Consider the following 17,561-nt stretch of genomic DNA (forward strand, 5'->3'; position numbering starts at 1 on the left):
AAGGTAAGTTGAGAGTGAAGGATAGATGGAGAAAGAGGAGTGAATGATAGAGTAGAGCTAGGTGTGGAGGAGAAATGGGGATGGTTCAAGGAGGGAGTCGCAATGTGTGCAAAGATGGTGTGTGGAACAAGAAGGACAGGAGGAAATAGAAGGAAGGGTAGTGAATGGTGGAATGAGGAAACAAAGAAGGTTGTAGAAGAGAAGAAGCGAGCTTTCACAGACGAGGACGAGGGAGTCATATGAGAGGTACAAAGAAAAGAAAAGAGAAGTAAAGCAAAAGGTAAAGGAGGCAAAGAGGAGAGCAGATGTGAAATGGGGTAAGAGTATGACAGAAAATTTTGAAAGTAATAAAAAGATGTTTTGGAAAGAAATTAGGAGAGGAAGAGGAGGCGAATCAAGTAGAGAAGAAAAGGTAAAGGTGCAGATGGAGAGATGATAATGGAAGAGAAGGCAGTAAGGGGAAGATGGGCAGAATATATTAGGGAGTTGCTAAATGTGAAGGAGGATAGGGAGGGAAAGATAGCTGCAGTGGGAAATGCTAAGAAAATGAGAGTGATGAGTGAGGAAAATGGAGGAGAAATAAGGAAGGATAAAGTGAAGGCAGTTGTTAAGATGATGAGAGCAGGTAAGGCACCTGGTCTGGATGGATGCCATGCAGAATGTTTAAAAAAAGGAGGTACAGTGATGGTGGACTGACTGGTGAGGTTATTTAATGTTTACTGGAGAGAGGGTAGAGTGCCGGAAGACTGGAGGAGTGCCTGTATAGTTCCACTTTACAAGGGAAAAGGGGACAAGTGTGAATGTAGTAGTTCAAGAGGGAAGCTTGTTAAGTGTAGTTGGGAAGGCTTATGGGAGGATCTTGAATGAGAGGATTAGGAGAGGAACAGAGGGAGTAATTGGTGAGGAACAGTGTGGATTTAGGATGGGTAGAGTTTGGGTAGATCAGATTTTTGTGGTAAGACATATGTGAGAAAGCTATAGGAAAGGAGAAGAATGTTTTTTGGGCTTTTATGGATCTGGAAAAGGCTTACGACAGAGTAGACAGAAAGGCATTGTGGGAGGTTTTGCAGGTATACAGGATAGGAGGAAAGCTTCTAGGAGCTGTCAAGAGTTTTTATGAGGGTAGTAGAGCATGTGTCAGGATTAGAAATGGAGAGAATGAGTGGTTCAAGGTAAAGGTGGGACTTCGTCCAGGATGCGTTATGTCGCCCTGGCTGTTCAACTTATATATGGATGGGGTAGTGCAAGAGGTAAATTCAAGGGTAGTGGGTCAGGGATTGGAGATGGTTAAAGAAGATGGAGAAAAGTGGGAGGTGAGCCAGCTGTTGTTTGCGGACAACACTGCGCTTGTGGCAGGATCGGAGGAGGGATTGAGGAAGTTGGTGACAGAGTTTGGGAGAGTATGTGATAGAAGAAAATTGAAGATAAATGTGGGTAAAAGTAAGGTGATGAGATGTACAAGGGGTGAAAGTGGCAGTAGACTGGAAGTGAGCATTAAGGGAGAGCAACTGGAGGAAGTGGATAGTTTTAGATACTTGGGTGCAAATGTGGCAGGAAAAGGTGGAGTGAAGGTGGTGGTAGAATGTAGATTGAGAGAAGCGAGTAAATGCCTTGGTGGATTAAAAAATGTAATGAGGAATAGACATTTGGGAATGGATGCTAAGAGGAGACTGTATGAAGGAGTGATTGTGCCAACAGCACTGTATGGGGCATAAACATGGAACATAAGAGAAGAAGAGAGAAGGAGTTTGAATGTGTTTGAGATGAGGTGTCTGAGAAGTATGATGGGGGTTACTAGGCTAGATAGAGTGAGAAATGAGGAGGTGACGAGGAGAACAGGGGTGGTAAGGGAATTGGGAGATAGGGTTGATGAAAGAGTATTGGGATAGTTTGGACACATGGAAAGAATGAGTGAAGAAAGACTAGTAAAAGAGGTATGGAATGCAGATGTGAAGGGAGTGAAGATGAGGGGATGTCCTAGGATGAGGTGGATGGATGGGGTGAAGGGGGCTTTGGGGAAGAGGGGAATGTCTGTTGAGGAAGGATGGGAGAGGACAGAAGACAGGGGCGAATGGAATGGTTGTATATGGATGATGTTGTGATGCATGAGGTAGAATCGGTGGGGGGATGGGGGGTGAGGTAGTATGTGTGAGCAAAATTTGACGCTGCCCGAAGGGATTTCTCCTCGTCTTCTCCTTTTATGCATGGGGAGATGGAGAGGGGGGGTCGCCGATTTAATGAAGCGGCCTTGCTGTGGGTGTCCTGTGTCTTGCGACACTGCTTCTGACCCAGGGCAGTGGAGAAGGTGCAGGGATGACCCGTCATCCAGGAGGTGCTAAGATATGAGGGAGATTGAAGGGGTGTGGAGTGTATTCAGGGATGGAATGAGTGGGAATGATTTTATGCCTTTTCCTTTTTGGCTACCTCCCTAATAAGGGGGAAAAAGCCTTGGTATAAGTATATGTATGTATGTATTTTGTCCATTAGTTCTTAATTGCATTCTTTTAGAATCCAATTTGCAATTCCATTCGGGCCATGTGGGGGAGATCGTCTTTCATTACCTTCGTTCCAATATTGTGTTTTCTCTTTAGTGAAGACAGAATTAAAGTGATTTTTAATGATTTCAGCCATTTCTAAATCTTCTGTGTATTCTATATTTCTTTGGTGTAGTTTCACCATTTCTTGCTTGTTTTTAAGTTTACCATTCACATATCGATAGAATGTGGGGTTTTGTAAGTGCATATGGGCCTGGTAGTGGGAAGAGTGTAGAGGAAAGGGAAGTTTTTTGGGTAGTATAAATGAGTGCATAGAGGGATTAGGGAGAAATGACAATGTAGTAATATTGGGAGACCTTAATGCTAGGGTAGGAAATGAACCAACAGAGTGGTTGGGAAGTGTGGAGTTCCAGGAAAAAATTGTAGTGGAGAATTGATGGTGGAGATATGTCTAGAGAGTTAATGATAGCAAATATTGTGTTCCAGAAGAAAGTCAAGCATAATTATACATGGGAGAGGGTGGTGGATGGGAGGGAGGTAGATAGGGCATTAATAATGGACTATATAGTGGTAACCAGGAGAAGAGTAGGAAGAGTTTTGGATGTACACATTCTAAGGGGAGAGAGTGGGGGAATATCAGATCACGTTTTGATGGAAGGTAAGTTGAGAGTGGAAGATAGATGGCAAAAGAGGAAAAGGACAAAAGATAGGGAGGTGCTTAAAGTGAACTGCTTAAATGAGAAAGAAAAGGAGTGTAAGAAGAAGTTGAGAGAAGAGTGGAAGGGAGTGAAGGATAGAATAGAACTAGGAGTGGAGAAGGAATGAGGATGGTTCAAGGAGGAAATCACAAGGTGTGCATAGATGGTGTGTGGAACAAGAAGGACAGGAGGAAATAGAAGGAAGGGTAGTGAATGATGGAATGAGGAAACAAAGAAGGTTGTAGAAGAGAAGTGAGCATTCATAGATTGGTTACGAAATGGAACAAGAGAATCATGTGAGAGGTACAAAGAAAAGAGAAGAGAATAAGGTAAAGGAAGCAAAGAGGAGAGCAGATGTGAAATAGGGTAAGAGTACATACATACATACATATACCAAGGCTTTTCCCCTTACTAGGGAGGTAGCCAAAAAGGAAAAGGCATAAAATCATTCCCACCCATTCCATCCCTGAAAACACTCCACACCCCTCCACCCTCCCTCCCATCATACTCTTACCCTTTAGTAAAGTAAAGGGTAAGAGTATGACAGAAAATTTTGGAAGTAATAAAAAGATGTTTTGGAAGGAAATTAAGAGAGGAAGAGGAGGTGAATCAAGTAGAAAAAAAAAGTAAAAGGTGCAGCTGGAGAGATGATAATGGAAGAGACAGCAATAAGATGAAGATGGGCAGAGTATTTTAGGGAGTTGCTAAATGTGAAGGAGGATAGAGGGGGAAAGGTAGTTGCAGTGGGTGGCGCTAAGAAAATGAGAGTGATGAGTGAGGTAAATGGAGGAAACATAACAAAAGATGAGGTGAAAGCAATTTTAAGATGATGAGAGCAGGTAAGGCACCTGGTTTGGATGGGTGTCATGCAGAATGTATAAAAAAAAAAGGAGGTAAAGTGATGGTGGACTGGCCGGTGAGGGTATTTAATATTTATTTATGAGAGGGAGGCAGCATTATGTTTGTGAGAGGGAGGCAGCATTAGCTGCCAGACGTGCGATGTTGCGTCATAATACTCGCGTTATAGAAAATAAAGTCACTGCTCTATCGCTCGTTCTCTTTTACCTGTGAATTTTGATAACCATAGAAAATATGATGAAGCCAGTTTACAGAGTATGGGGGTCATGCAGGTACGACTACAATAAATATAATCAAGGCGCCGACGTCGGCATCCTCGCATACCCACTTGCTCCTCATGACGTCTACGTAGGCGTCACCGTATGGAAAGGGTTAATAAGAATGATTGATGACAATTTACAGTTTACAGTGTACCAATATCCCACCCACTCAGGGAGTTACCTTCACTTTTTTAGTAATCACCCTGATAATGTTAAGAAAAGTGTTGCCTCAGGTCTGTTCATGAGGGCTTTCAGGATCTGCAGTCCTCATTTTCTGGGCCAAGAAATTGAGGTGATCAAATGTCAACTTAAGAAACTGGCATATCCACCTTGGTTTCTGGACCAAGCCCTTAGTAAGGGCAGAGCCAACCATTTTAAAAATTCTGTCCCCTCTAGTCATCACTGCTCTTTTAAAGATATCTTAAAAATTCCCTATAGTAAAACCATCAGTTCCTCTACTAAGTTGTTTCCTTATAAATGTCTCACTATTACCTATCACTATCCCAACACCACGTGTAAGCAAATTGTGAACATTCAACAAAAACTAAAGGAAGTAGAGTCACCTGGTGTTTATTGTTTGCCCTGCCAAGATTGTGATTTGGTGTACTTGGGTCAAACTGGGACAGACTTGAACACTACATTGGCAGAGCATAAAAGATCAATTAGGTATGGGCAGGAAAATTTGGCCGTATTTCTTCATGCTAAAAATAAGAATCATTCTTTCGACTGGGGTAAGGCCAGATTAGTGTTCAAGTCCCACTGCAGTTTCAGGAGGAAAATAGTTGAATCAGCATTAACCCTTTACTGGGCACATACAGAAATAATTGAGTAATCAAAATTTCAACCCTAGACCATGATAGTAGACCTAAATCTAAGGTATTTATACTTGTAATTTTTTTTTTTTTTTTAATTTTTGCATATTGAAGTTGCAAATCACCATCAATGAATGATCACTTGCCCGGTAAGGGGTAAAAAAAACTCCATAATGTTGCAACATTGAAGATGTAAATACATGGGTAATGAACACATAGAATGACAGCAGCAGTTTAATATGAAAAGTACAAAAAATATATAAAAAAAATACCATGAGCCTAGGCCACAGGCTAATGGTATGCAAGAATGTAATTCCTGGTCTGGTTGATGCACAGGTAAACCTTGCAGACCGTGCACATGAAGATGGAGCGGATGATATTGCCCTGCTTACTGCATGTAAAGTTGTATCAACATGCTGTCATGGTGCTTAACTTGAGACGGAAAGCAGATATTAAGGAAGTGAAACCCCACTCCATTACCCCTTTAGTTATGTTAAAAGGGTAATTTTTAATAGAGATCTGTATGACTTTGAGGAAGAAAAAATATTAGAAATATGCCCAACTAATGTTTGGAAGGTTGTTAAAATCCCTCGTTCTTCTATGATTATACTAACATTTTCTGGTGAAGATCTACCTCATTATGTAGAGATAGAAAAAGAGATTTGTTCATGTGAAGCCGTTTAAGCCCCGTCAACTTCAGTGCTTTAACTGCTATGATTTTGGCCATCCTTCCCACTGATTTTCAAGGGACAAACTGTTTGATATGTGCTCAGCCTGAACATGGGGATTGTTCCCACCCAACAGTTTGTATAAATTGTAAAGAAGGGCATAATGACAGGGATAAGAACTGTGTAATTCATATAAGGAAACAGAAAACACTACTAAAAACCCATGCAGAACATATAAGTGTAGGACATGCTAAAAGACTACAAATTCCAAAAGATACAGTGATGTTGTTAAAACAAATAGTAAAGTGGACCAGCCAACTGTAGAACCCAATAGAAACAAAAATGCCAATATGAATTCTTCTGTTAACACTGAACCTAAGCCTCAGTGTAAAAGTGTTACTATGAAATCTAATCATCATTCATTTTCTCAATTTGGAATTTCTAATACTTCTCAATCCTCCTCTGTGGAGGTTTCCTCACTTATTGTTGAAGGGGTGTCTCCTGACCCATCTGGAGGGGCACCTAAGGTTTCTATTGTTGAAACCTCACAGACTTCTTCCAATGAAGCCCCCTCTCAGGCAATCTCTCTTCCAGACTTGGGGGACTCCCCAGTAGAGGGATTGCTGACTAGTGTGCCTCACTCAGTAGAGGTGCACAGAAGCAATGAGGATCAACCAACTCCAGAATCTAATAGATAAACAAATACTAATATGAATTCTTCTGTTAATGCTGAACCCAAGCCTCAGCGTGAAAGAGTCACTGTTAGACCTAATCGTTCTTTTCCACAACTTGGAAATTCTAGTATTCCTCAATCCTCCTCTGCTGATGTTCTCTCATCCCCTGTTGAGGGAATGTCTCCTGCCCCATCTGGAGGGGCACCTAAGGTCTCCATTGCTGAAACCTCACAGGGTTCCTTCAATAAAGCCTCCTCTCAGACAATCTCTCTCCCAAACTTGGGGGGCTCCCCAGTAAAGGGACCACTGACTGGTGTGCCTCACTCGGTTGAGGTGCACAGAAGCAAAGCTATGGAGTCTGAAGCTGTGCGCAGTAAAAGACTCCACAGTCCACCCTCATCTCCAACTTCTTCCCCATATCATGATATGCAATCTAAGAAAGGAACTAATAATTCAGACTACATCAACATCTGTTGGACCATTGTCAGAGAGGAGGATGCCACCTGGGAAAGCAAAGAAATTAGAAAAGAACCCATCTTGTAAACCCTCTCTCTCCCAACCTTCTCTTCCCAGACTAGGAGACCCAAAAAAGAAAAAGAAAACTGTATAATGTCTATAATTCAATGGAATATTCAAGGTTTTAATTCTCATCAAGAGCAGATTTGTATTCTCTTTAAAGAACATAATGTGTCTGCTATTTGTCTCCAAGAGACTATGCTTGGTGATTTATTCCCTAATGTTGGACTTCATTATAAATTTTACAGGTCTATGATTGGGGGTCGTGCTCATGGAGGTACTGGTATCATTGTTAACAAGTCTGTAAACCACAGAAGTGTCCACCTACATTCAGTGTTGTAGGCTTGTGCAAATTTTTTTTTTACCACTAAATGGATCACTTTATGTTCTTTGTATTTGTAACCTGAACTGGAAGATCGACTCCTAGACAAATACACTCCCATCAGTTTGAGTTAAATGACCTACAATCTTTGGTCGACCAGCTTCCTTACCATTTTATTTTGATGGGTGACTAACGCCAAGCAACCTCTTTGGGGTGAATCAAGGTGTGACCCCTGGGGCAATATAATTGAAGAATTTATTGATAATAACAATGTCAATTTGATGACCAGCTTTGATGTCTTTCACATCTCAAGTTCTGCTATAGACCTAACTATTTGTTCATCATCCTTAAGATTAGACTGTAGTTGGTCAATAGATGAAGATCTACATGGTAGCGACCACTAGCCTATCCAAATCAAGTATTTAAAGAACACTCCCTCCTCTTGCTTACCTAAATGGAAAACAGGAGAGGCTAATTGGGAATTATTTAGGAGATCCACAGAGACTGATTATTTGACTAGTGATTTTTCTAGTAACTGATGCATATGATTATCTGGTTGGCGTCATACTTTCTGGTGCTTTTTCAATAATTCCTAGGACAGCTGGTAAACCTCGACGGCCGGTAGTTCCCTGGTGGAACGATGAATGTGCTTTAAGCAGAAAGGTTACAAGAACTTGCCATAAGAGATACACTCATGCCTCGATTTAACGGAATAAAAGGAGGGAACACCGGTACGATATACCCGATTGTCCGAAGTTTCCGATACTACTGTATTTCAACGATTACGTTACGAAAAAATGAGGAATGAATACAGTACGGTACTTTTACTTAAGCACACTATCCAATCTGTTAGTGTAAATACCGGTACCTGGGATCTGGCCCAAAATTTTCACCCAAATACTTCAGCAAATATTGGGTAAGTTGTTCCTTTTGTTTACGAATATCAGACACGGTTCGTTTCTTTACTCCATATTCATCACATACCTGCTTCACCGACACTCCACTTTCCAACTTTTTAATCAACTCAAGCTTCTGTGATACTGTTAAATTGACTCTTTTCCTCTTTTCTACAGGAAGTACAGGTGCCATGGTTAAAAAACTGTTGAATTATTTCACAAACAACACACAAAACAGGGCCAAAAAGGTAGAAAAACACGGACCAAACAGCTCCACGTGTTCCGGCACAGTTGCAAACAAAGCGACCATAGGTCATCTGGCGGTCAACTGCGGAAACATTGGACCGCGTCTGGTTGGCCTAGGTGATCCGGAAGCTACAGATTTTGTCCGTTGCATCCGAAATCCATTAAAGCGAGGTCCGTTAAATGGAGGTATGAGTGTATTTGAGATATCCTTGTTTAGTCAATAGGATAACGTACAGAAGAGCTCAAGCAAAGCAGAAGAAAATCTTTAAGAAAGGAAGGAGGGAATCCTTCAATAAATTTATTAGTGAGTTGAAATACTCTCCCCCTAAGTTAGTATGGAATAGGATTCGAAAATTACAATGCAAGTTTACTCCATCTCCTTTGCCCATTCTCAAGATAAATGACTCTTTTATATCAGATACAAAAGAAGTAGCAGAGGCTTTTGGAAGACACTATGCTGATATTTCAAGTCCACTTCATTATTGACATGACTTCAGGGAATTAGAGACAAGACCATGATTATTCCTCCTACCAATACTAACTCGGAGGCATATAATCTTCTTTTCACCTTTGGATGAAATGGATAATGCTTTATCTTTATCCTCCCCAACCTCTCCTGGAAAGGATGACATTCTTTATTCCATGATTGCTCATTTATCCATATCCTCGAAGAAATTCCTTTTAAATGTGCTGAACAAATTTTGGTTTTCTGGATCTTCTCCTAAATCTTGGAGGACTTCAATTATCATAGCAATTTTAAAGGCAGGAAAAGACTCTCATCTCCCACAAAGTTACAGACCTATTGCTTTCACTAGCTGCATTTGTAAGATCTATGAAAGAATGGTTAATATGCATTTAGTTTGGTTTTTAAAATAAAAAAATCTCCTATCTAACCGACAGTTTGGCTTTAGAAAAAATAAGTGCACTCTGGATCCCTTACTTTTTATCACCTGTGAGATTCAGAATTCCTTTGCAATACAGAATCCGAGCATTGCTGTGTTTTTTGACATAAAAAATGCCTACAATACTACCTGGCGGAGAGGCATTCTGAAGCAACTTGCAGAGTTGGGTATCGAGGGTAATGTGTTCAATTGTTTAAAGGATTTCTTGTCTGACCATTATCTAAAAGTCAGGGTGGGCTCTTCTTTCTCTTCTGCATATCTTCAAGAGGAAGGGATTCCCCAAGGAAGTGTTCTGAGTCCTACATTCTTCAGCATAGCCATTAATAGTTTGTTAGAACAAGTTCCTACTGTAATTAATGGATTGGCTTTTGCTGATGACTTTGCCATTGTGTGCAGCAAATCGACAACATTAGAAACAGGCCAAAAGATTCAAGAAGTTATTAACTTAGTAACAGCATGGGCTAATTGCAGGGGCCTCAGATTCTCTGCTGAAAAAACAAAAGCCATTAGGCTCTCCAGACTAAGATGCAAGGAAGAGATACTGATATTATTCTTAGAGGGTGTCATATTACCATATGAAGATCAAGTAAAATGCTTGGGTCTGTTTTTGGACAAAAGGTTGACATTCACTCATCACATAAACGAGGTTATATGCACTGCTAAAGAGCGACTTAATATACCAAAGGTAATGTCTTGCTTCAACTGGGGAGCAGATCGTATAACTCTAATAAGGCTTTACCAAGCATTGTGCCTTAGCAAAATCGATTATGGATGTAAAATTTATGGATCGGCATGTAAAACTTTATTAAAGAAGCTTGATATTGTCCACAATATGGCTTTGTGGATTGGTTCGGGAGCTTTTAGAACATCTCTAGTGGATAGTTTGTATGTAGACACAGGAATTCTTCCCCTTTATATTCACAGGGAGGAATTAAGCCTTAGATATATATCTCGTGTCATAACATCAAAACAATATTCAAACTTCAAATATGTAAAGCAGCCGGTAAACAGAGCTCCAAGAAAAAGTACTCTGTCAAGACCTCTAGAAGTGAGATGTGAAGTTGGGGCTGAGGAGGTATGACTTGTTCCTGTTACAATTGCTGAGATCACATATCCCAAATTCCCTACTTGGAACCGATGTCCCACTGTAATTTGTCCTATTAAAAACAAGAAAAATAGAACTGCTCTAGAGTTAAGGAGTGAATTTTTAGAACAATTATCAGTACATGCTGATTCAGTTTTTATTTATACAGATGGATCAAAATCCCAAGATGGTGTTGGTTGTGCTGTTGTATCTGATAGCACAGTTTTAAAGAGGAAGTTACCTAATTTTAACTCTATTTTTACAGCTGAACTGCTGGCAGTCAACAACGCCCTGAAATTTGTTTTTAACTCTATTCCATCTAATAAAAATGTTATTTTTACAGACTCTATGAGCATTCTATCCTCTCTATGTGAATTATTGCCTCTTCACTATTTAGTCCAAGAAATACAGGACTAGTTGATACTTATTAACATCCGGAAGAAAATAAAAGTAAACTTTTGCTGGGTGCCGTCCCATGTGGGTATCACTGGAAATGAACAGGCCGATGTTGCAGCCAAAGCCGCTACTAGGCTCAGCCATATAACAGACACAAAAATCCCACATACAGACTTTAAACAAGTAATTCATAGTTTTGCAATGGAGAAGTGGCAAGAACAATGGACAAAGCTGGACGGTAGTTACAAGTTAAAAGAGATTCACCCTTTGATGAGCCCTTGGAAGTCTCATTCTTTGAACAGAAGATCAAGTATTGTTTTAACAAGATTAAGAATTGGCCATTCCTTCATTACCCATAAATTTTTTATGGCAAGTGGAGCAGAAAGGCTGGCCCCCCAATGCCCCACTTGCCAAGTTGTTTTCACAATTAAACACATTTTAATTCAATGCCCTGCATACTCTAATAAGTGCAGGGCAAACTTTTTAACAAATTTATCTCTTCAAGAAATTTTAGGGGAGGAGCCCCATGTGAAGAATGTTTTAAAGTTTTTAAAAGACATAAATTTATTTTATGAAATTTGAAATTGTGTATATGATTGCTTGTGAATGTATCTTGTTTTTGATATGTTTTTGTGAATGGTTATTGTTCTTACTGTTTTACTTGAAAGTTTATTTATTCATATATGATAGATATGTAAATTTGAAATTGTGTATATGATTGCTTGTGAGTGTATCTTGTTTTTGATATGTTTTTGTGAATGGTTATTGTTACTGTTTTACTTGAAAGTTTATATATTCATATATGATAGATATGTGCTGAATGGCCTACCGGCTCCGGCGCTTGGCCTTCAAGCCAAAAATTCCATAAATCAATCAATCATCTCTCCCTTAATACTCACTTCCAATTTGCTGCCATCCTCTCCCCTTGTACACTTCACCTTACATTTACCCACATTTACCTTCAACTTCCTCCTTTTGCACACCTTTTCAAATTCCTTCACTAACTTCCTTAATCCCTCCTCTGCTCCTGCCACAAGCCCAGTGCTGTCAGCAAAAAAGAACTGGCTTATTTCTCATTTTCTTAATTTTCTTTAACCATCTCCAATCCCCGACCCATTATCCTTGTATTTACCTCTTGCACCACCCCATCCATGTACACATTATACAGCCATGGCAAAATGACACATCCCTGATGAAGTCCCACCTTTACCTCAAACCACTCACTGTTCATTTCTAATTCTAACACAGGCTCTACTACTCTCATAAAAACTCAACTGCTCTCAACAGCTTTCCTCCTATCCCATATATCTACAATAACTCCCACAGTGCCTTCCTGTCGACCCTGTCATAAGCCTTTTCCAACTCCATAAAAGCCCAGAAAACATTCTTACCCTATGCTAAAGCTTTCTCACATGTCTGTCTTACCACAAAAACTGATCCATGCAACTCCTGTCCTAAACCACACTGTTCCTCACCAATTATGCCATCTGTTCCTCTCCTAATCCTTTCAATCAAAATCCTCCACAAACTGATCCCTCTGAAACTACTACACTCACATTTGTTCCCTTTTCCCTTGGAAACCATAAGCTATACGGGCACTCCTCCAGTCCTCTGGCACTCTACCCTCTTTTAGACAAACATTAAACAGCCTCACCAGCCAATCTACCATCACTATACTTCCCTTTTCAGACACTATACATGACACCCATCTAACCCAGGTGCCTTTCATGCTCTCGTTATTTTGATAATTGCTTTTACCTCATCTTATTTCTCCCCCATTTTCCTCATTTATCACAGTTATATTCCTACCATCTCCCACTGTAACCACCTTTCCCTCCTTATCCTCCTTCACATTTAGCAACTCCTAAAAGTACTCTGCCCATCTTCCTCTTACCACCACCTCTTCCATTATTATCTCTCCATCTGCATCTTTTAAGTTTTCTTCTCTACTTGATTTGCCTCTTCTTCCTCTCCTAATTTTCTTCCAAAACATCTTTTTATTACTTTCAAAATTCTATCATACTCTTCCCCTATTTTACATCTGCTCTTCTCTTTGCCTCCTTTATCTTATATTTTACTTCTCTTCTTTTTTTCTTTGTACCTCTCATGTTTCTTCCAACTTTGCAACCAGTCCATGAATGCTTATTTCTTCTCTTCTACAACCTCCTTAGCTTCATCATCCGATCACTCATTATCCATTCTTCTATATCCACCCATCCTCCTTGTTCCACACACACCATCTTTGCACACCTAGTGACTACCTCTTTGAAACATCACCATTCCTCCTGTTCTACTCTATCCTTCACTTCCTTCCACTTTTGTCTCAGTTTCTTCTTGTACTCCTTCTCCTTTTCCTCTCCATTTAAGTAGTTTACTCTAAGCACCTTTCTACAATTTGTCCTTTTCCTCTTTCTCCATCTATCTCCACTCTCAACTTACCTTTCACCAAAAAAATATCTGACATTCCTCCACTCTCTCGTCTAAGAACATATACACTTAAAACTCTTCCTACTCTTCTCCTGGTTACCACTACAGTAAGTCCTTGTTCTACGGTACATATGCGTTCCTGAAAACCTTACTGCAAATTGAAATTACTATATACCAAACCCATTATAACATGTTATAATAGGATATGGCAGACATACCTTCTCCCTGCTCTTTCCTCTTCAAAATATCTGGTGGATACTGTATCTGTGAATTTTTCTTACTGTAAATAGAATCAAGGGTAGTAATTACCAAATTCCGTAACTGTGATTCTACCAGATAAAGAATTACCATATAAGGAGGACTCACTGTATATAGTCCATTAAAGCCCTATCTACCACCCATCCACCACCCTCTCCCATGTGTACTTAAGCTTGACTTTCTCCCTAAACACCGTGTTAGCTATCATCAGCTCTCCTTCCTGACACATCTCCACCATCATCTCTCCACTACAATTTTTTCCTGGAACTCCACACTTCCCAACCACTCTGTCCATTGGTTCATTTCGTACTCAAGCATTGAGATCTCCCAATACCACTGCATTGAGATTTCTCCCTAAACTTTCTATGCACTCATTTAAATCTATCCAAAAAGCCTCCCTTTTCTCTACACTCTTCTCACTACCAGGCCCATGTGCACTTACAAAGACTCCCATCTCCCTTCCCAGTTTCATCTTCATCCACATTAACATATTGCTTTTACATTTCCCTTGTACATTTCTCTGTTCTGTTTCAATGCAATCATTTTATTGTACATCCTTTCAGCCTTTTAAAGCATCTCAATTCTTATCCCTCTTCCTGTGATCTCTGTCACTTATTCATTTGTTTTACATTTACGTATACCTGTAGAAATTACTTAACATATCTTATATTTGGTTATTCCCATTAGGTTGGCATGGTTTCTTATTTATGACACATATGTGCTCATACTAGCAATCATCTGTGTCATAATTCTTCCACTGGCAAAGGTCTTCCAGAAGGCAGATCTTTTCCTCCTCTTCCTCTTGTTTTTGCTGTATGGGTCATCTGCCATTGTGTTTGCTTTAATGCTAACACCATTTTTCAACAAAGCAAAGGTATGAATATGTTCTATGTTTATAATATTAGAAACTAGGGCCTTTTAACTGTAGAACTTCCTCCCATAGGGATACAGAAGATGAAATTGACAATAAAATCAAGATTTTTTTATCATGTCTCACCATTCCAAGCTTCCCTTAACTATGATATACTTTGTGGAAAACTTTCCTGAACTTCATTGCAAAGAACTGTGATAGGATTAAAATGTGACAAATTCAGTAATGCTAACCTTCAGTTATTCCTTCATCAGGTTGCAGGTATTGTGGGAAATCTGACACAGATTGCCTTCAGTCTTTTATACTATTTGCAAGTTTATTTAGGAAATGAAATCAGCTCTGGTGCTTTCTGGGCCCTTGGTTTACTATCACCATGTGCTTTTTCACTTGCAATAGACAAGGTAAGTGGCTCTAGGTTTGATATGTCCTTTTCCATGATTTTTGTCATGCAGAGTGTATAAGTATTTACCTAATTGTAGTATGTATGGAAAGAGCAACACTTATTGGGTCATGTCTCCTATTCTCCAGTTCATACCTAGTCTCAAATACATGTACACTCCCAACTTAGGCTGTATCCATGATTTCCAATTATCGTATTGAGATTTAGATCTCAATGCTAGGGTAGGAGATGAACCAATAGATGGAGTGGTAGGGAAGTGTGGAGTTACAGGAAAAATTTGTAGTGGAGAGTTGATGGTGGAGATGTGTCTATAAAGAGATTTGATGAGGGCAAACACAGTGTTTGGGATGAAAATACACATGGGAGAGGATGGTGGATGGAAGGGTAGTAGATAGGTCTTTAATAGACTATATAGTGGTAACCAGAAGAGTAGGAAGACTTTTGGATGTGATTGTTCTAAGGGGAGAGAGTTGGGGAAAATCAGATAATTTTTTGATGGAAGGTAAGTTGAGAGTGGAGGATAGATAGAGAAAGATTAAAAGGGCAGAAGGTAGAAAGGTGCTTAGAGTAAACTGCTTAAATGAGAAGGAAAAGGAGTAGTACAAGAAGAAATTTGAAGAAGAGTGGGAGGAAGTGAAGGATAGAGTAAAACTAGGAGTGGAGGAAGAATGGGGATGCTTCAAGGAGGGAGTCACAAAGTGTGCAAAGATGGTGTGTGGAACAAGGAGGATGGAAGGAAGTAAGTGGTGGAATGATGAAGCAAAAAAGGTTGTAGAAGAGAAGAAGAGAGCTTTCACAGATTGGTTACAAAATAGGATGAGAGAATCATATGAGAAATACAAAGAAAAGAGAAGAGAAGTAAAGCATAATATAAAGGTGGCAAAGAGGAGAGCAGATGTGAAATGGGATAAGAGTATAACAGAAAATTTTGATAGTAAAACAATATTTTGGAAGGAAATTAAGAGAGGAAGGGGAGGTGAATAAAATAGAGAAGAAAAGTTAAAAGATGCAGATGGAGAGATGATAATGGAAGAGATGGCGGTAAGAGGAATCTGGGTATAGTATTTTAGAGAGTTGCTAAATATAAAGGAGAATAGAGAGGGAAAGGTAGTTGCAGTGGGAAGTGCTAAGAAAATGACAGTGATAAATGAGGAAAATGGAGGAGAAATAAGGAAAGATGAGGTAAAATTAGTTATCAAAATAATGAGAGCAGCTAAGACACCTGAATTGCATGGGTGTCATGCAGAGTGTCTAAAAAAGGGGAGGTAGAGTGATGGTGAACCAACTGGTGAGGCTGTTTAATGTTTGTCTAAAAGAGGATAGAGTGCTGGAGGACTGGAGGAATGCCTGTATAGTTCCACCTTACAAGGGAAAAGGGGACAAGTGTGAGTGTAGTAGTTTCAGAGGGATCAATTTGTTGAGTGTAGTTGGGAAGGCTTATGGGAGGGTTTTGATTGAGATGATTAGGAGAAGAACAGAGGGAGTAATTGGTAGGAACAGTGTGCATTTAGGACAGGTAGGGGTTGCATGTATCAGACTTTTGTGGTAAGGCAGATATGTGAGAAAGCTTTAGGAAAAGGTAAGGATGTTTTTTGGACCTTTATGGATTTAGAAAAGGCTTATGGCAGGGTAGACAGGAAGGCACTGTGGGAGTTATTTTAGATATATGGGATAGGAGGAAACTGGTAAGGGCAGTCAAGAGTTTTTATGAGAGTAGTAGAGCCAGTGTTAGAATTAGAAATGGAGAGAGTAAGTGGTTTGAGGTAGAGGTAGGACTTCATCAGAGATGTGTTATGTCGCCTTGGCTGTTCAATTTATACATAGATGGGATGGTGTAATAGGTAATTGCAAGGGTAATGGGCAGGGGATTGGAGATGGTTAAAGAAAATTGAGAAAAATGGGAGATAAGCCAGTTGTTTGCTGATGACACTGTGCTTGTAGCAGGATCAGAGAAGGGATTGAGGAAGTTAGTGAGAGAGTTTGGGGGCTGTGCTAAAGAAGGAAGTTGAAGATAAATGTGGGTAAATGTAAGGTGATGAAATGTACTAAGGGAGAAGATGGCAGCAAATTGAAAGTGAGTATCAAGGGAGAGAGATTGGAGGAAGTGGACAGTGAATGTGGCAGGAAAGGGAGGAGTGGAGGTGAAGTGTTGATTTAGAGAAGCAAGTAAATGCCTTGGGGGATTAAGTAGTGTAATGAGAAATAGAAATTTGGGAATGGATGCTAAGAGGATATTTATGAAGGAGTGATTGTGCCAACAGCAATGTATGGGGCAGAAACATGGATAATAAGAGAGGAAGAGCATAAATGTATTTACCTAGTTGTGTTAATATCTTACGGGAAGGGATGCTGTGCTCATGGTGTCCTTATTTTTATGGTATATCTCACAGTGTCTAGTTTGGTCTTAAACTTGTGTATGGTTTTTGCACACATTATTGTTTTGTCTAGTTTGTTCCAGATGTCCACCACTCTGTGTGGAAAACTGTTTTTTTTTTTCATAACTATCCTTTTTGCATTTCTTTTCCTGTCCTCTTGTGTTTCTCTCATCCTAATTTAGTAAGTCCTTTCTATCAAGGACTTCCATGGTTTTCATGATTCTGTAGATTGTCAGTAGGTTGCATCTTCCTCTCTTCTTTGTCAGTAATTTCAGTTTATTTAGTCCCTCCTCATATGACATGTTTGAAAGTGCTGGGGCCATTTTAGTGGTTACTCTCTGGATTCTTTCAATTTTCTTTATATTCTTTTTGATACTGGGTGACCATAGTGTTGCAGCATACA

General features: G+C 39.8%; 1 protein-coding gene across 2 annotated transcripts in view; it reads left to right on the forward strand.

Moving 5' to 3' along the window:
* Positions 1–17,561, forward strand: part of LOC143022022 (cholesterol transporter ABCA5-like) — a 385,392-nt gene that overhangs the window by 82,454 nt on the left and 285,377 nt on the right. For both annotated transcript variants that reach the window (XM_076179961.1, XM_076179965.1), the window contains 2 exons: positions 14,200–14,386; positions 14,638–14,784. In XM_076179961.1, coding sequence (XP_076036076.1) covers positions 14,200–14,386; positions 14,638–14,784 — 334 coding nt within the window. The remainder of the gene's footprint in view (positions 1–14,199; positions 14,387–14,637; positions 14,785–17,561) is intronic.

The sequence above is a fragment of the Oratosquilla oratoria genome, chromosome 3 (assembly GCF_046742065.1).
Source record: "Oratosquilla oratoria isolate Oo_2021 chromosome 3, ASM4674206v1, whole genome shotgun sequence".
In the NCBI taxonomy this organism is placed as follows: Eukaryota; Metazoa; Arthropoda; class Malacostraca; order Stomatopoda; family Squillidae; genus Oratosquilla; species Oratosquilla oratoria.